Source organism: Panthera onca, chromosome X (genome assembly GCF_046562875.1).
Source record: "Panthera onca isolate mPanOnc1 chromosome X, mPanOnc1 haplotype 2, whole genome shotgun sequence".
In the NCBI taxonomy this organism is placed as follows: domain Eukaryota; kingdom Metazoa; phylum Chordata; class Mammalia; order Carnivora; family Felidae; genus Panthera; species Panthera onca.
Window position 1 is genome coordinate 122,252,721 of NC_138357.1, and position 20,083 is coordinate 122,272,803.

The 20,083-nt window shown below is 47.8% G+C and overlaps 1 protein-coding gene across 5 annotated transcripts in view; it reads left to right on the forward strand.

Moving 5' to 3' along the window:
• MID1 (midline 1) overlaps nucleotides 1-20,083 on the forward strand; it is a 581,622-nt gene that overhangs the window by 470,981 nt on the left and 90,558 nt on the right. For 4 of the 5 annotated variants that reach the window (XM_081793388.1, XM_081793390.1, XM_081793387.1 and 1 more), the window contains one exon: nucleotides 8,131-8,846. In XM_081793388.1, coding sequence (XP_081649514.1) covers nucleotides 8,187-8,846 — 660 coding nt within the window. In that variant the 5' untranslated portion in view covers nucleotides 8,131-8,186. The remainder of the gene's footprint in view (nucleotides 1-8,130; nucleotides 8,847-20,083) is intronic. The other variant, XM_081793391.1, reaches the window with a different exon arrangement.

Consider the following 20,083-nt stretch of genomic DNA (forward strand, 5'->3'; position numbering starts at 1 on the left):
CAGAGCGATGGCCTTCAGAGGCGTACAAAGTGAGACCGAAAGTAAAATCAGTGGGGGCTGCAATACACGCTCTGTTTCATAATTGGAAACATGATTATTGTTCGTGGAGACCCAGAACCTGTAGGGAAGCGCCGAGAGATGGGGTCACCTTACGATTAAGATGTCGAAACCCCGTCAAGAGACATTTGGGATTAAAAACTCACGGATGATGTGCCTCGTGGGTGACTGAACGCATAGAATGCACTCGGTCTGGAGACTCCTGATTCTTGGTCACTTCTGGCATCTATGGGTGAAACTTCCACACTCTGGGGATTTTGAACCGGAAAGCCCCCTCACTGACGTTGGCCACGGATTAAGCCGTGCAAGGCGTGTCATCTTCACGGGGTACCGGGGGTTCCTTCGGGCTGTAGGTTACCTTCTCTGTGTCATAGCAGGAGTTGGGGGAGACGATAAGGAATATAGTTGTGAAATTCTTACATGAGCTAGCGAGCAGGATGATGGCGAGGGTTGTGACTGCACAGGCAAGGGGTTAAACGTTTTCTTTGCATTGACTTGCCCGGACAATGTTTTTTGCCTCTCTCTCACTTTAAAGGAGGAGGCAGAAAAGACCTTCCGTTGCCTGGCCTGTGACAGTAATCCATTAGGGCACCCGTCCTGAGTTCCCCATCTGCCTTCTCAGGTCCAAAGCTTGTGTCTGAACTAAGTCCTGCTGTCCGTTCTCTTCCACTGGGGACTTTCTCATGCAGTCTGCTTCCCCCCAGATCGCGCACCTTGGACAAAAGAAAGCCCTTCTCCCTCCAGGAAAGTCCTCCTCCTGGGAGGAGTGCTACCAAAGGATGATGATACCTGGAGCCCCGAGGGGGCGAGGGGCCACCTGCCCAGGCAGCTGGTTCAGCCAGACCACCTTAGCCACCACCTGATGCCAAGGTTCGATCATTCCTGCAGCCCTTTCTGTTGATTAATTTTCCTTTGCCCCAAAAGGCTCGAGCCTCTTGACATCCAGGTTTAGCATGGGGGATTTCGAGGAGTAGGTGGTCATTTGGCTCAGGCCACCTGTCCGTCATTGGCCTCAAATCTAGACTATGAGTGTTATCTCTGTGTGAGATGTGTGTGTGTGTGTGTGTGTGTGTGTGTGTGTGTGTGTGCATGCGCGCCTGTATCGTGCATGCCTTTATCAGTCCCAGAGCTTAATTTATTTTAATTTACATACAAGTGAATTAGCATATAGCGCAATAATGATTTCAGGAGTAGGAATTAGGATCTTTAAATGAATATTTTGGTTGTTTTGCACAGATGATAGTTATGCTGCTTTGTGGTTTTCACCTAAAAGCTTTACTTTGTTCACTGTAAACATTTAAGACCTGTCACGCTATTTATAGCTGTCTTTTAAAACAATCCTTCTTTGTTTAATATGAAATCTCCAAAAACAACAGCGACCAGGGTTCTTCGGGCCTCTACGAGGTCCTGCCGTCCGTCATCTTAAAAAAACCAGAAAACAACAACAAGAAAATAAACACGAAACACAAAACAATCTGCCAAAGGAAAAAGTGATCTGTGCTAGGCAGAACAACAAAGGCAGTTGCTAAGAGCAGCAAACAGTCCCGGTTCCTGGGATGGGAGGTGAGTGCGTGGGAATCAGGCCGAAGGAGCACTTTGGGAGAAACTTGGGCATGGCTTCGAGACAGGAGATGAGGCATCCCTTGCGACTCCTGCTTTGGGCAGCCGGGTGCTGCTCAGTGCCTGGGCCTTTAAGGCAGGCGACAGGAAGAAGCCGTTGGTGCCAGAAGCATGTGGCCAAGATGAAACTGAGGGACAAAAGATTGGAGGAAAGGAATCACCTTGGGAGGTGGTGGCTTGTTGTTTTGGTTTTGTGTGTTCGTGGGGGGGGGGGTGGGGAGGGTTGGTAATAGTCCAGGAATGCAGGACAGAAGGTGTAGATCTACCCGGAAGGCAGTGAGAGCAAGAGCAGAGAGAAAGAAACCGACCCGAGAACTAGGGACTGACACTTACATGTCTTGGCTAGTGATTTGGATTTGGGGGAAGGAGAGCGTGTGGCCTCCTCCTATTGATGCTGTACCAAATGACCACCAGCGTGATGGCTTCAGCAACGCTGGAGGTCAAGGTGTCCGCAGGGCTGTGTTCCTTGGGGAGGCTCTAGGGAAGAATCTGTTTGCCTTTTGCAGCTTTTGGAAACAGCTCACGTTCCCTGACTCGTGGCCCTTCCATCTTCAAAGCAATGGCCCTCGAGTCTTTTCTGCGTCTCATCACCCGACGCTTCCTGTCGTTTCCACATCCAAGGGCCCTGGCGATTGCATCGAGTGCACCTGGGCAGTGCGGGCTGAGCGCCCCATTTCGAGCTCAGCTGTGGCAAGCTCAATTCCGTCCGCAGCCTGCATTCCCCTTTGCCTTGTAACCTGACATATAGGTTCCGGGGATTAGGATGAGGCCCTCTTTGGAGGGAGGGAGGATCGAATGTGAGGCACCAGGAGGCTTGCGGGGCAGGCAGGTTCCGGAGGGAAGCTGACGAAACCCAGGAGGTGCACGCTGTGAAGTGGGGCATTTACAGTAAATGAAGCAAAGAACTGGCAGTGATGAGCTGGGCTTCTGGAAAGAGCTGGCACTGCGAGGGACAAGCCCAGGAGTCGTTCTCAGGCCGTACGGGAAACGAACGAACAACCGGGACAGCTTTTTTAAAAATTGAGCTAGAATTGACGTAGAACGTTATATTCATTTCACGTGCGCGACCCGACTCCGCATTTTTGTATACGTCGTGAAATGATCGCCACACTAAGTCTAGTTAACATCCGTCACCACGCAGTTACAACTTTTTTTCTTGTGATGAGGACTTTTAAGATCTCCTCTCTTAGCAACTTCCAATTATGCAATACCGTATCGTGAGCGAGAGTCACCGTGCTCTACGTTACATCCCCGCGAGTACGTTCTTTTACATCTGGAAGTCTGCCTTTTGACCACTCTTCGATGACTTTTGGATGGAAGGCCAGACTCTGGCTTAGGAAACACCCAGGCTTTGATTGGCTGGAAGAAGTCGGCAGTGGTTAGAGAGAGGAAAACCCGAAGAGCAGTTTCGGTGACACGTAGAATGAGAGAGGGTGGGATGTGTCCATTGTCACTTCAACCGAAACACCCATTTATTAATTTTCCATTGTAAACAAGTGTTTTCCTCGAAAGTCTTGGATTTGTAAGAAAGTTTCTTGAAAACGTGTCTCGCACCTGCCCCTGAGGACTGTCCTGCTTAGGGATTGTTCCGAGTGAGGGCTGGAAGGAACTGGAGGGAGCATCTGGGGACACACTCCCAGGGCCACTCAGCTAATAGGCGAGCTACGTGTCGTCCCCGACTGTCTGGCCACCCGTCCAGCTCTCTCCTTTCTCTCTATTCCGTGCCCTGTTCTAGACTACAAACCGTGGACAAGCGGGGGTGTGAGCTCTAAATTGTTGCCACTCCCAGTTTGTTGCAAGGGGTTCCCAGGATTGCCCACATCCTCCTGTGAATGAGGACCGCTCAGCCCATTAAGAAAAATGTTGAGCTATAGAATTTCCTGACAATGATATGCACGTGGGATTTCCTTCCATTGTAGTGCATTTAGGCTAAGAATCTCTCTCTCTCTCTTTCTCTCTCTCTCTCTCTTTTGAAGCTTAGAAATTAAATTATGGGATTTAAGAAAAGAAAAAACATAACATTTTCACAGCCTCCTCCCCCAACCTGTTTGGCAAACCCCTGTTCGTCTTCAAAAATCTTTCTCACATGATGCTTCCTCCGGGAAGCTTTCCTATCTTCTTGTCCCCCAATCTTTGGCACGTGTCTTTTGTCATGTCCCAGGTCCGAGAACCTAGAGGGGCTTCGATGTTGGTGAAAGAATGAATGGTGTTTTCATTTCTCGAAAAGGGTGTTTCAAAGGAAGCTAGACAATAAACGAGGCTACTTTTTTCAGGTGGGTGAATGCTACGCACGCTTACCGCTAACATATTGTTGGGTAATGTAACAAAAATATGATCTGCAGGAGAGGAGAAAGAAAAAATCAGATCCACTGTAGATAGCGAACCCGTGGCCCCTTCCTTTTTGGCAACATATGGGCGAAAGATCCAGAAAATGGGCTGCACCTCTCTGGGTATCCAGATATGTAGTCATGGCTTAATACCATTAAATCAACGCTTACAGCGTAGACACTTGCACAAAGTGCTTGCCACGCCAAACGCGATGGCAATAAAAGAAAAAGATCCTGTTCTGAGCAGCTGCTGTTAAATCATTCTTACATGAAGTGCCCCTAAGCACTCGACTGCCATTATTTCCATTGCATATCATTTCTCGTTAGCATTCGGAACTTGTACCCGCTTGTCAGAGTCTTACTTCACCGCCGTTGCTGCATTTTATTCGTATCTCTTGGGGAGGGATTCTCATTTGCATTTTGTCTAGCTGTACGTGTCTCTACCTTCGAACACACGGGTCAGCAACATAAGATCCTCAGGCCCAGTCCAGCTGGCTACCTGTTTTTTGTAAATCCGATTTTATTGGCCAGCCACGCTCGCTCCTTCACGCCTGGTGTGTGACTGCTTTTGCGCGCTACAGCAGTGGACTGGAGCGGCTGCGACAGATTCTGCCTGGCCCGCCACACCAAAAGTGTTTACTGCCTTGCCCTTTATAGGACACAAAGTTTGCTGACCTCTGTTCCGATACGTTGAGAGATCCTTCAGGGCGGCGGTTATGTTTTATTCTTTGAGGTGTTTTAACCCCAACATCTGGACGTTTATCACCTCCTTCAACAGATGCTTGACCCTGCCTGTGTGCAAGGCGCTGTTCCACGTGCTGGCCATACATTGTCACTGAGCAAAGTGGAGTCTGTGCTGTCATAGAGCCCGCTCTCTGCTGGGGCAGTGGGGAGAGATGGCTCAGTGACCAAACGAATAGAATACGTTGGGCGATAAAAGCTGTGGAGAAAGGCAAACCGAGGTCGGGGGAGAAGGGTGGCCGTGATGGGTGGGCAGGTGGTCGTGGTGGTAGCAGGGGACTTGGTTTTATGCGGGCTCACAGAGAAGGTGACACCGATGCAGAGAGTCCTGCGGATTCCCCAGACCTTGTGAGGGGGGAGACGGGACGTGCTTGGCACGTTTGAGGAATCGCAAGGAGGCCATGTGCCCGGAGCCGAACAAGGGGTAACGTGGGAGGAAATGAGGTCACTGTCTGAGTCTGTGTTCTCTGGGGCTGGAGTTATTCTGGTGCGTTTCTCTCCGAGTGGGATGGGAAAGCCCCTGGAGGGTAGAGCAGAGACGGGGCAGGCTCAGTCATGTTTTAACAGGATCTCTGGCTTCTGCCGTTTGGAAGGGTATTAGGATAATCCAGGTAAGGCGTGATGTCGGCTGGCCCACGATCATAGAGCCGGGCTAGTGAGGACGCCAGATTCCGGCTTCTCGAGCCAGCACACTTGATGTCCTTGAATGAAACGTCAGCATTTCTCCCGGGGTCAGCAGTGGAATCACCTCTGGAAATTCTGATCGTGCCACTCTGGGATGGAATCCTGGCACCCGCATAAAAGTACAATCATGACTGGGCACCTCAGTCCGTTAAGCATCGGACTCTTGGTTTCGGCTCAGGTCACGGTCTCGAGGTTCATGGGATCGAGCCCCGTGTCGGGGTCTGCACTGACGGCACGGAGCCTGCTTGGGATTCTCTCTGTCCCTCCCCCTCTGCCTCTCACCTCTCTTTCTCTCTCAAAATAAGTAAGTGGACATTTTTTAAAAAGTTACCAGCGTCACAGCTCTCCAGACAGAATTGGGGCTCCTCTCGTTCCACCTGCGAACAAAGCCGACCAAAAGAGCTACGTTTTCCCTTTAATTTACGTTCTTCCGGTGGGAAGAGAGAAGGAGTTCGATTTAGAGATCATTCTCATTTTCCGCGATCAACCAAAATAGTGATTAATAGGTAAAACCCTTTCAATTTCTTCCAGGCCATCTGCCGGAAGAGGTGGCCGAGACCGAGGGGGGACGAGACCGAGGGGGGACGGCGGGTTTCTCCCAACGGCAGCGACCCCCCCCCACCCCCCCCACTGGGGTTTCCGCTGCAGGTTGTGGAAACACGAGCAAGCTTTAATATTTCAAATCTCAGCTGCCCGCTTAATCTTTCCCATGTAGTTAATGTTCGCGAATGGCCGAAGATCTCTTTCAGCTACCGGGCTCCTATGAAGCCGGCAGCTCGTTAAGTTTTAACAAACTCAGCACATACTTGACGCTTTTAATGATCGCTTACCATTCGGTGGTTGGCAGGATGAGCATTAAGCTTCACCCGAGCACCACGTGGCGTTTCCGAGGGCTGCTATTTCAGAAAGGGGCGGCAGGGGCTGGAAACCTCGAATTTTGTAAACACACGGAGGTGGGACTACAAAAGGGCCGACTGTCGGAATCCCGTAAACCCAGCTGTGGATGTGAAGCCTTCCCCTGAAGCCGGCCGAGAACCCCTCCCCGCCTTGCCCCCGCCCCACCCCCCCACCCCGAGCGTGATTTGAACTGGTGTCCCCCGAGCCCTACCGTTCTCCCACAGCCCGCAGTGGGCTGCATCTAACATGCCCGGCGCTGTTCCACAGACCTCTGCTGATGGTCTTTAAAGGGAGAAGGTTCAGGGGCGCCTGGGTGGCTCAGTCGGTTGAGTGTCCGACTTGGGCTCAGGTCATGATCTCACGGTCTGTGAGTTCGAGCCCCGCATCGGGCTCTGTGCTGACAGCTCAGAGCCTGGAGCCTGCTTCGGATTCTGTGTCTCCCTCTCTCTCTCCCCCTCCCCTGCTCATGCTCCGTCTCTCTCTGTCTCAAAAATAAATAAAAACATTAAAAAAATTTAAAAAAAAAAAAAAAAAAAGGGAGAAGGTTCAAAGAGGCTTGGTTCCCAGGCCTGCTAATGAGCGCGGGGCCCCTTCCCGGTTAATGAACCGGCGTTTCTGTGGGATTCTTTCCCCTGCCCTTTTTGAAGGGAAGGCAGGCGAGGGTTCACAAAGCAGCAGCGCGCAGCTGAGCCACCCGAAGGCGGCACGGCAGGGAGGGGGGAGCACCGAAGCTGGCGGGGATCGTGTCCCGGCCCACGCGGCTCTGGGTGTGAGGCTGGACCTCCCGCCAGCCCGGCCCGTCGCCGGCGACAGGGACAGGCCCTGGATGGGAGTTTGTCGGCCGGGAGGGCCGCGCGGGGTCCCCTCGGCAGCCCTCGCGAGCCTCCCCGTGCGGTAACGCGACGGCCTGACGCTGCCGTCCGATCTGCAGGCGTTACCGTTGTCAGTGACTTACCAGATGCATGTTAAAGCCCCGAGACTCCTTGTTCTAATTAACTGAATCGTTATTAGTCATTGGGACCCAAGCTCACCGCGGCCCCTGAAAAGGCCCGTAGATATTTTTTCTCTGCTTCCCTCTGCCCACCCACCATCCCACTGCGGGATCAACGAGTAGAATTATTCAGGAGGGTAGCGAACGCATGCCAGAAACATTGCCTCTGTCACGATCATGTCCGCGAAAGTCAGTGTTTTTCCTCGGGAATATATTTGGGAAGCTGACATCGCGTATTTAAGCGTTATCGTCGCTGCGGAAGCCACGCGTTTGATTTCACGCACATTTCATGCCCGTTTCCACGGGAGGTGCCTTTCTCCTTCTCTGAAGACTGCTTTGGTGTCACAGAGGGAGAAATCCTGCGGACGCATAAACGTTCGCGTGTAAGTTCATCGATTCCGAGTTCTGAAAGGCTCTCGCTCGTTAGTTAGCATTTCTACATTTTAATTCTCAGCACAAGGTAGAAGTTGGCCGTGACCCACTCAGGTTATTGGGATCAGATACAAATTGTGGACATTGCCGTTTCAGTAACTTGCCAGTTTGGAGTAAGACCTTTTGGCAAGCAAAATGGCAAAAACCCACTCGCTGCTTTCAGGGACTGGGACTTAGAGGAAACGTCCGTTGGTGTGCTGTTTTAGGGTGTTTCTCCCCGCCTCGTTGCCCCACGCGCACAGAAAGAGAATTATTTGGAACGTACATGCATTTTACCCTTCCGTGACCCGCGTTCGGAATCATTTTGAGACGCATTCAAAGCTGACAGCCCCCCATGGCTGACCCCCTCGCGCCTAATCACATCTTACGTTCTGTTTCCAGATAGCTGATCAGCTTCCTTGGATTTTGCTGATGACCCAGGAGAGCTTTGCCTGAAGATGGAAACACTGGAGTCGGAGCTGACCTGCCCTATTTGTCTGGAGCTCTTTGAGGACCCTCTCCTGCTGCCCTGCGCACACAGCCTCTGCTTCAACTGTGCCCACCGCATCCTGGTGTCGCACTGTGCCACCAACGAGTCCGTGGAGTCCATCACCGCCTTCCAGTGCCCCACCTGCCGACATGTCATCACGCTCAGCCAGCGCGGTCTAGACGGACTCAAGCGCAACGTCACCCTGCAGAACATCATCGACAGGTTCCAGAAAGCGTCCGTGAGCGGGCCCAACTCCCCCAGCGAGACCCGCCGGGAGCGGGCGTTCGACGCCAACACCATGACCTCCGCCGAGAAAGTCCTCTGCCAGTTCTGTGACCAGGATCCTGCCCAGGACGCTGTGAAGACCTGTGTCACTTGCGAAGTGTCCTACTGTGATGAGTGCCTGAAAGCCACTCACCCAAACAAGAAGCCCTTTACAGGGCATCGTCTGATTGAGCCAATTCCGGACTCGCACATCCGGGGGCTGATGTGCCTGGAGCACGAGGATGAGAAGGTGAATATGTACTGTGTGACCGATGACCAGTTAATCTGTGCCTTGTGTAAACTGGTTGGGCGGCACCGAGATCATCAGGTGGCAGCTTTGAGTGAACGCTATGACAAGTTGAAGGTTAGTCCGATCCGCCTTAAGCCAACCCCTTTCTGCCAGCAAATGTCATGGAAATAAAAAGTGTACTCACTGCTAGCTACATGGCAGGTGAAGGTTTCCTCTTCACCTTTGCTATCTGATTAGTTTTAGCATGTTTTCTGGCAGCCTATAAATGTTGCACAATAAGGGTATCTTGTAAAAGTTGACGGCTGCTTGTAATTTTAGCGTTGTCACGGTGACGATGAATTTGCAAAATCTGGATCGTCTTCAACCCTTGCAGTTTTGTGTGTGTGTGTGTGTGTGTGAGAGAGAGAGACAGACAGACAGACAGAAGGAAAGAAGGAATGGCAGATAAAATCTGGCTTTGGGCATTTGCGGCGGAGGGAGGGGGCATTCAGTTTCTTCATTCATCCAGGAAAGCTAATTTCACCCGAATTGTACCTGGATCTAGTTACCCGCATAAACGAAAGGACACAAGGAGGACAGCCTGTGGCAACTGTGGGCTTTTGGAGGACCTGTGACCTTTCATTTCTCGTGTGAGTGATATCTGGCTTATTGGTGAGTTAGAGTACGCTGACCATCTCGGGTTTCACGAAGGATTTCCTTTTCATTTAGGCTTTGTGTTCAGGAAGGTTACAGGCAAGACTATTTGAACTTCCACTTTTAACATGAAATTATTAACCTGACTCCAGCTCGGGGAACGATAATTAATATGACTATACGTCAAATTAAAAAATCACTCTCTAAATATGGATAGAATGCACCAGGGAAGAAATAAGTCAGGTCTCCTGATGTCTGTTCAACTTCAGGCGACGGTGGGTCTAATTATGGCAAACTCAGCCGAGAGTTTGCTCTGATAGTGAGATACTATGCTCACCAGTCAGTTTTAGATCACAAGACGCCAATTAAAAAGAAAGGAAGTAGGAATTAAGAGCTTTGAGTAAATATATATTCAAGTCCTTCCTCTCAGGAAAAACACACACCGTGTTGTTGAGCAAACAGAAAATGAATCACATGATCGAGAGTGCTACCATTGGGAGCACACCGTCACCTGTCACGAATGGTTCCTATCACTTTTCCTCAGCTAATGGGTGGCTGTGTTTCCCGGGACCTCATTGTTTATTTTGTGACGCTGGGATTAATGGGCCACACCTGTGATTTGGTCTGGCTGTGTCTTGAGACGCGGAGGGAAATGGAGGAGCTGAAGTGAATCCTGCTCCTGAGTGTCACTCACCTGGGGAAACAAAACCTCACCTGGGCAGCACGCCTCACTTTTAAGTGTCCATGGAGAGGGAGTTAAGCCCGAGGACTTAGGTGCTGGGGACAAGGGGACACGGAAGCTGCCTGGTTTTCTAGTGTGCCCAGCACTACCACAAGCACACCTCCAAAGTTAACGAGGGCGGAGGCAATGCGTGTCGAATTGTGCCTCTGAAACAAATTCTTCGGAAATGGATGCGGCGATCCATCTTGGAGACCAAGGTGACCGTTTCGCCCCTGTTTTGGTGGGGGACTGAACGTTTGAGATGACCGGACACAGGTGGTTTTGTTTTCCCGACGTAAACCTGGCGGACGGGGTCTTTTCTTTATCACAAAATGTTCCTCTGACTGGATCGACACTGCCTTTTGATGATCAGGTGTTAAAACCCCACCGTGATGTTCAATATTCGACAACCCCGGACTCGGTAGTTAAACTTGGTAGTCAGGTTCTGCTCGTTATTTGTGTACTATCAGAGGGGAGTTATTAATTATTTACAGAACATCTCCAAATTTATGAGGAGATACTGTCATGCTCTAGGCCCTTCTTGTGATGAAACTGACAACTCTTCAATTATGAGCCCTGCACACTTGTCTGATCGAGCCAGTGGGTTAGTGGTCGTTGATAATTGTCAGGCCCTCCTGGTAACAGTATCAGTTAATGAAGCAGTATATTTTCTCTTCGAATTATAGAAGCATAAGCATATAAACAGCACCCAGTGCACCCAAGCACATTTACAGCCACTCAACAAAATATGCTTCTGAGCATTTACTTACAGCCTTTTCACAAAATGCGCTTATGAGCGTTTAAACAGATAACATGCCAACATAACGTGTTTGCTCCAAAACACGCCATTAGAATGGACAAATCATAAGAATACCCTGACATGTGGGGCGTCTGTGATATTTCAGCTGTCACATAATTATGAACGTACGTACTTCTTTGTTTTGCTTAAAACCCAAGCACAGCGTGTGCATTAATATTTGAAAGGACCAAAGCCAAGGAAGGGTGTTTTTGTCAATTATTACTTTGGTCTGAACAAGTGACTATGCTCTGTAAATTGGATATGTAGGGACGCAAGGGTCTCCTGTTGAAAAACGTGTGTGTCCGTCCTTCTGTTAGTAAAAGTCCACTATTTGAAGACGGGAATTCTGCAATGATGACGAAGAACAATTATTTCTTGCACTGATCTTAAACGTCGGGGGGCACCTTTACTCATGTTAGGTCTCGGTATACGTATGTTTATGTAAAGAATTGGAATATACTTTTGCACATCTCTTTCTAGGCACAAAAGGAAAAAAAAAGCATAAAAATCCCAACGTGTAGAATTTTATCTGAAAAGAGAAAAGTCTTCCTACCAAATGCACGTCTCTAAATGGAGCATGTCATACTGTGGACTTTCTTGCGTCATTTTAATTGAATTTGAAGAAGCCTCTCAGTGCCCCAAATCTGGATTAAATTTTGATTGGTGAACTACATAACATATAAGAGAATTTAATATAGTGTATGGCAGAGTGACCGAGGAATTACAATGCAATCATTCCATTTTTTCCCTGTTCCAACATACGATGTTGGAGCTCTAGTTTCTTTTCTCTAGTTATACCTATAAAAATATACAAACTGAGAGGAATTGACCTTGCCTTGCCCTTCAACTTCAGCATAGACTCACTTCAAGTTAGCTGATGCTGAAGGTCCAAACCATTGTTTTGCATTTCTGACTCTAAAGGCTGGCTGAGGGAGTTTATTTGTATAATGTCCATTTCAATGGGTCATCCCAGTGGAATTTGGTCACAGTTGGGTAAAAGTTCCAATTCAAGCTTAGCCTTCCTGTGTAGTCCTTCTTATCTGGAGGTCAAGGCAAGGGATTTCACTCTTGGGTTTCATTTATAGATTGTAAGGTTCCATAATTTGGAAAGTCCTGTACTTTATTTGCAACCAGGAATGTCGTAAGTAGATACTTAGCTAGACTGGTATTCTCTTTCCTCAGAATTTCTATACCTTGTCCCTTCTCTGAAAATAGTCACAGGCATAGTACGGGTTCCAGTGCAAAGGTGTGTGTGTGTGTGTGTGTGTGCTACATGGCGCATCCATGGTAAGGATAGAGTTATCTGGCCCCAAATGTCAATAGTGCCCAGTCGAGAGACCCTGGTCAGTGAGAAGAATTTAGTGTTCATCACTGTAGTAATTTGCTAGGCTGCCCTCACAAGGGATCACAAGCACAGTGACCTAAGCAACAGAAATTTATTGTCCCACAGTTTTGGAGGCAAGAAGCCCAGAACCAAAGTGTAAGCAGGGTTGACTCCTCCTGAGGGCTGTGAGGGGAGGGATGTGCTCCAGGCATGTCTCCGTGGGTTGTAGGTGACTGTTTCCTCTCTCTCTCTTCGGTGCCGTTCTCCCCCTGTGCTCGTCTTTGTGTTCAGATTTCCCCTTTTTATAAGCACACCAGTCATACTGGAGGACGGACCCACCGTCCTCCAGTATGGCCTCATCATAACTAATTACATCTGCAATGACCCGATTTCTAAATAAGGTCGCATTCTGAAGTTATTGGGGGTTAGGGGTTCAACGTGTGAATTTGGGGGGGGGCACAATTCAACCCACAACAGTTCCTTACTTCAATGTGTACCTAATTATCTAGTCAATTGAACACATATTCTTTCTCCATCAGGGATTTAATCACCTCAAGTTAGGCAGAGCCCTGTGGGCTCGCACTGCCCCGGCACTCACCTAAGACTGACCGTGGGGGCTTGTAGATCATGAATTCCCAATAAACTCTTGTCAGCTGCTTCACTGATGATCAACTATTAACCCTCCGTGGAAATTTTAATTTAAGGCCATAACAATACTGCAGATATTCATTCTTCTACGTGACAAAGCATCCTATAATATCTAAATGAGAGAGGAGCCAGGCGTTACATGACATTCCACCCAACTGGACGTGAACCATTATTTTGGACCCTATCGCGTTTTGTTGGCTTAAAGGCCGTGAATTTTGATAAACTAGATCTCGGCTAATTGTGCAACAAGTCACATTTGTTTCACGCTGTCATGTGATGGGCACTTGATAGACCCATTAAACCCATTGTTTCATTTCCCCTCCAGTTAACCATATCTGGCATCTAGGTGTTGTTTCAACGGGCTGCTGAAAACTGCTAAGCCAGTATATGCTTAATAAATGACCGGGCACAGCCTCCTTCCTTCGTGGCGCTCATAGTCTAGCAGAGAACTCCAATCAGGTCAATGTTTTCTCTGTTGGTGGTGGGGGGAAGCACTGCATCCCCACAACAGCAAACACCAACCCTAAACCTGAGCGATGGAGAAAGGCTTCCCAGAAAAGGACCATGACACTCACCATTCCCAGCCTTTTATTAGAAAACGTTGAATTTCCTAGATGTCTGTAACTTCCCTGGTGTTAGTCATTCTTTTTTTTTTTTTTAAGTTTGTTTATTTTCCATTTTATTTTTTTATTTGTTAAAATTTACATCCAAATGAGTTAGCATATAGTGCAGCAATGATTTCAGGAGTAGATTCCTTAATGCCCATTACCCATGTAGCCCATCCCGCCTCCCACAAGTCCTCCAATTACCCTCTGTTTGTTCTCCATATTTAAGAGTCTCTTCTGTTTTGTCCCCCTCCCTGTTTTTATATTATTTTTGTTTCCCTTTATGTTCATCTGTTTTGTCTCTTAAAGTCCTCATATGAGTGAAGTCCTATAATTTTTGTCTTTCTCTGACTGACACTTTCTCACTTCACTTAGCATAATACCCTCCAGTTCCATCCACGCAGTTGCAAATGGCAATATTTCATTCTTTTTGATTGCCGAGTAATACTCCATTGTATATCTAGACCACATCTTCTTTATCCATTCACCCAGCGATGGCCATTTGGGCTCTTTCCATACTTTGGCTATTGTTGATAGTGCTGCTCTAAACATGGGGATGCACGTGTCCCTTCAAAACAGCACACCTGTATCCCATGGATAAACACCTAGTAGTGCCATTGCTGGGTCGTTCTTTTTTATTGTTATCTCCTACGACATCCCTTGTGCAACCCTGTATAAGATTTCAAGCTAGTTCACAATAATCCCAGGCTAGATTTTAGTCTAAAATATGGATATGCCCTCTGACATTTCACCACATGATGCCGGTGGGATATGTGCGTAAGTCGGACATAGGTCTTGTAGAACGTTTTGGTTTTATGGGGTCTCACCAGTTCTGACTGGCCCCTTGAGAATGCAATTCTGCTTGTGGTTTTTTTCAGTCAGCGATATATATTTAAAATGTGGTTTCCAAGTATTTGTAAATTACCTTAAGCCTAGATTTTAATTTTCTCAGTTTGGTACCCAAAGGATTTATGATACACGGAGGAAAGGAAACCATCCCCAGGGATGAGTTTTAACTGTAAGCTCAAGGCCACATCCTTCTCCCTGAAGAATCTCCTCTCCCTTCTTGCACCTGCAGAGAGGAAGGTCTTTTCGCCTGATGCTTTGGTGTTATTGGAACCATTTTCAGTAAGTTTGGAGAGTTCTGGAAGATGCACAGGCAAGTATAGAAGTACCTTGTAGCCATGTGGCTATGTAAACAAATGTCATTCTTGGGCACGTTGCTTACTGTTCAAAAAACAGGGCTAAGTATGTAGTTACTTACATGGACACTTGGGAGAACAAAATAAAATGTTTCACATAAACTCTCGGTGTTGTGCCTGGCCCCCAGGAAGCCTGCAGTGTATGTTAGGACATAACAGTGTCTACTGGGAGCCAGGGGGTAGGATGGTTACAGTGTGGACTTTGGAGATAGACTGCCTGCCAGTCGTTTGTTAATACTGTTTGTATTATTTGTGTGTGAGATAAGGGTCGTGTTACCGTTTTCATGTGTTCTGTAGTTTTGTTTCCAAAGCGCCTGGCAAAGGGCAGAGGCGCAACAATGAATATCCACTTGTTGATGGACGTGTTGATGGACGTGAGGCCTGTTGGCAGGAACCTGCAAGAGAGTTTAGGGATCCTAGACAACGCTGGCTGGAGCCTGGGGCGCCGACTGGGGGGCCGGGAGAGAGAGTGTTGGAAGAGTCCTGTTGGGATAAGATTTTGAAAGCCTTTCGAGTGCCAAGTTAAGAGCGTGCGACATTTTTACCCTTCTCTACAGGGGAACGCTGAAGTCATTTTGTTTTTGCGAGGGATGCTTATGTGACGTATGTTTTCTGAAGGTGAGGTCACGCGAACGTGTAGGCATCCACAGAGGTAGGGGAGGAAAAGACGTTCCCATGCCTTTAGAATTTGTGGTCTCTCTTTTGTAACATTTTAAAAAACGTTTTGTTTCTCTTTGAGAGAGCACAAGCCGGTGAGGGGCAGAGAGGGGGACAGAGGATCCACAGCGGGCTCTGTGCTGAGAGCGGCGAGCCCGACGTGGGGCTCGAACGCACGAACCGCGAGATCGTGACCCGAGCCAAGTCGGACGCTCAAGCGCCTGAGCCGCCCAGGCGCCCCCAGAGCGGTGTCCTTGTTAACTGGCGAAGTAAAGTAGCGTCACACAGCTCAGAACCCGCCACACCGTCAACAGAAACACGCGAAGCTGGGAGATTCAGAGAGTGGCCCAGGAAGACTGAGAAGAAGTAGGAGGGTGTCCTTGCCGGGCGGGTCTTGAGTCCAGGCGGAAAGGCGATTCTTTTCCTCCTGTCCTAGTGCAGCGCGACACACTGGTGATAACATGTGCCGATTTCTTCTGGCTTTTTGATTCACGATAAGCAGGATGCCGTTCAAGCCTCGGAATGCCTGCTATACACCTAAGTAACGTTTTAGAGCCACAAGCAACCTCGGAGCTCATGTTATTTCACCCCCCTCCTGTAGATGAGAATATTAGGTAAAAGGAGTTGCCTGCAACCACCCGGCGAGGTGACTATACCGGGGCTGGACACGGCTATCCCGCTGCCCGGTCTGTCCTGCGTCCCTTCAGCCCCGCCGCCCTCCGGGCATTCCTCTGGGTCCTTTTGAGGCACTGGGACTAAATGCACTGATTTTACAGTGACTTTGAACACGCACCTGGCCTGGCTGTGAGCCACCATCGTGGATGTAGGATGATGCCTCTAGGGCCACCAAAAAAGCTGCTTCAGGATATCCCCATGCTGTCATTTCTACCGCTGCGCCAGTGTAGACCGGGTGGCTTTGAAGGGCCAGACCTCATGCCAGGAGGTGGGTTCATATAGATGGACCCAGTTGCCCTTGGGGACACCACAGAGAAAAGGAGATGCTCACGTGGAAACAAATGAATTACAATTGCAGCTTAAATGGCTCATTAATTTCCCTCCTAGGATAATTATTTGTCAAGTTTATTTATATTGAAAGAGAGAGAGAGAGATAGTTGGGGGGGGGGGGGCGGCAGAGAGAGAGAAAGAGAGAGAGAGAGAGAGAGAATGAATTCCAAGCAGGCTTCGCACTGCCAGCGCAGAGCTGGACGCGGGGCTCAAACCCACAAGCCGTGGGATCATGACCTGAGCCAAAACCAAGAGTCGGACGCTTAACCGACTAAGCCACCCAGGCGTCCCCCCCACTCCCCGCCCTTAGGGTAATTTTTTTCCTGAATGTTTTAACATACAGATTAACAATTTAATTTTATTGAAATACATTAACTGAGTAAACATAAGTGAGGAGTATCTGTGCGTGGTATTTGGATTTAAGTTGAAAAGTTTTGAAAGAATGCGATTCATCGCGACCAGTTACAAAGTTAAGGCCAGTACGATATGCTGAAATTACGTTAACAAAACATTCCATTTTTTCAAGGCTGTGATATTCAAAACTCTCCTTCCTTCTGTGTCATTGGCAGATCATGAATTAAGTCCATCTTCGAAAGAGTGGTACATTTTTTAGTCCCGGCTAAGTAATAAAGAGGACATGAGTGGCCTGCGAAAGTGAATGTGGCTAAAGATTTCATTTATTCTCAGTATGTGACGTAAGCATTCTGGAAAAATCTGACGAAACTGCATTTACAAAATCCACTTAAAACTTACTCACTTGATGTTTTGCACTTTGGGGCATGATACATAAAGTCTTGGCATACCCGTGAGGATAGGTTTGAAGCTGACAGAGGAAACACATTTTACATTTCTCGTCAAAAAAGAAAATGCTTGTAAAGTGCCGAGCATGGTGATTGGCACATAGTAAGCGTTCCATGAACGTGACGTATTATTACATCTGGGCATTTACTGTTACACTAAAGGCTTCATTGGTGTAATCCAATCATGGATTTCATGACAGTATCATAAATTACTCCGTGGTTATAGGGTCGATTTGTGTTTCTGGCTGACATGGGAAACTAAACAACCTTCAGGGGAATTATAATTGGGTGGAAACTTTGATTTGTCCTTCTTTCTAAACCGAGCTAGGTAGTAAAATGGACTTTTAAGAAGCAGGGAGTGGTAGACTGAAAGAAATGGCTTTAAGAACAGGCACCATTTTGAAGTCCAGTCCATCGGGGATGAGCTAGGCTTATCTGATAGAATCAACACCGTGGGTGTTGACAGAGGACCTATGACTATTTCCTAGGAAAAAGAAGCCAGCTCAGGGTTAATGTCACACGTAGACAGCCTGGACCAATCACAAGTTCCATGGGCCAACTTTCTTTTGTGTTGTATGAGGGAAGGATAGAGCAAGCTGACCTTGGCCTATGTTAGTAGCCGTGTCCCTTAGAATGGGAAGAAGAGGTTTTGGTATTGGTTAGGGCTACGAGAGGAAGAAAGCTCAGAAGAAGGAACTCGCAGAAGGAGAAGGGTTGGAGGTCCTCCACGATAGTGGCCCTGGGGGATTTTGTTCTCTATGCTTCCTGCCACTCCATGGGGACAGAATGCAGAGAACAGCAGGGTTATCATCTGCCTCCTCCCTTCTATCTTCTTTACTGCTTAAGGGGTGGGGGGGTGGGATCAGGAAAATAATGGCTTTTATTCACATTGGTATAGACTAGGTTACTAATAAAACAATATGGAAATCATGAAAAGCTTCTCCGCCTTTTGTACCTTTATAAATGATCTCCCCCCATCTGTTTTATCAAATCCTACTTTTAAAAAGAAAGAAAGAAAGAAAGAAAGAAAGAAAGAAAGAAAGAAAGAAAGAAAGAAAAGAAGGCTTGTCTATTCACCCAAAGACTGTTTGTAGCTAATGAGATTAGCACTGGGTAAACTCTGGGAATGCAGAGGCGAATAACCAAGATAAGTCTAGATGTAATGATAATGTGTGATAAGAGTATATGAAAGGACTATGAAAAGAAGTGTATGAAACTCAATCCATGAGATAGTTCTTGCTATGAATGATAGCCAAAAATTGATGGCTTAGGTGCTGCTCCCTGGAAATTGCCTAATTCCAGAAGCTGCAGTGGAAACACTTTCCGATGAAAAGCCACATGCGGAGGACAAGCAGTGACTTGCTTTCGCACCATGCGTTCCTTTGGAGTGGCAGGAAAGGACAAGAGATGAGGTCCCCAATCCATAATAAAATCTGGGCCAGGCCCTTTCTTATTTATTAAGGTCTGCTTTCCCCCCGCAGTCTCCGTGTCCTTCCTGGACGGAGCTAATAGGTCAGGTAAATAGCCAGGCTCAGAACAGTTTCTGTCATTTCCACTCTAAAGGGGCCCATCTCTAAGAAGACGCTATGAGAGGCAACTGGAGGAAGTGCCCTTGTGTTGCCAAAGCCAACCGGTAGGCTGGCTTTGTTGGGGATTTTTTTTTTTACAAATTTAGGCGCTATAGGATGAATATCCTGACGTGGTAGAGTGAGAGATTTATTCCTTCCTCCTTTGACCCTTGATATGGCTGTTCAGAGCTCAGTTGCTCTCGGTTGGTATGGGGAGAAGCAAAATGGACAGATTTTAAGACTCCCGCTCAGCATGACCTGTTGCTTCTGGAAGATCTAGGAGACCTGAGGTACCCGCTCAAACCCCACCCAAGGAACTTGGAGAGAGATGTTTTTCTGGCCCCCTGGATTGCTGAAATCAGGCTCTACAGGGTCCTGGCAAAAAAGGGGCTCGCCCATGTGTAGTGTTCATCTTGTTAAGTGAAGTAGTTATACTTTCTCTTGTATTCTAGAAATTCATCTAGAAACGTAAGAGGCAAGGCCACCGTGCTGCCTCCATACCTCTAGAAAAATGTCGCGTGGGCCAAGGCTGGGTGGTAGTAGAGGGAGGGAGAGTTCTCTTTCAAGATGCTGCTTTCAGTTGTTCTGAGATGTGGTTCAAGGGTATTTGTTGACTCAACACCGAGAACCAGCTATTACCAAGAGTAATGACTAGCACTGGTAAATCTCCAGATTGACAGTTTGCAAAGCACTTTCAAGTATTATTTGATCCTTGGAACAACCGTGTCTCCCTGGCAAAGATGTGGGAATGATGATACCTGCTCATTAGGGGTCTTGGGAGGATTAAATGAGATAATGTAGGGCCAAGTGTCTAGCCCAGCGTCTAGTGGGTGGGAGAAGCTTGGTAAAGAGGAACCTTTTTAACCATGTGCAACACGCGGCCATGGGAAATTAAATAGCATAAGTACGGTTAGAGACATAAAAGTTTGGGGCTCAGACCCAGGGAGCCCACCCTGTCCCTGACGAATCATTGCCTAGGATTAAGGCTGAAAGAACTATGGCTCAAACATCCCACACCTCAAAAAATTATTGACAAGGAAAAAGGGCTTGAAAGTGCTTTTGCCTTAACTTTGGACACAAGGGCTCCCTGGACAGAGCGAAGAAGTTTTCTTTAAAGTGGTGACTATGATCGAAGATGATCTATTTTCCATATGGAATTCTTCCATACCCATCAGCCACTGCATATGTAAGTGTTAAATGAAGGAATGAGCGAATCTCCAGTGATCCCTAAATTCATTTCATCACTTGAAATGTGATTATTTATTTGCCCTGGTTAAAAATGTAAATTTAGAGTCTCGGTCTATGATTTTGACATTTCAAACCTCTTAAGAGACCCAACTGAGCTCTTGTTCATATTTAGTTATTCTTGGCAAAGCCTGGTTACAGATA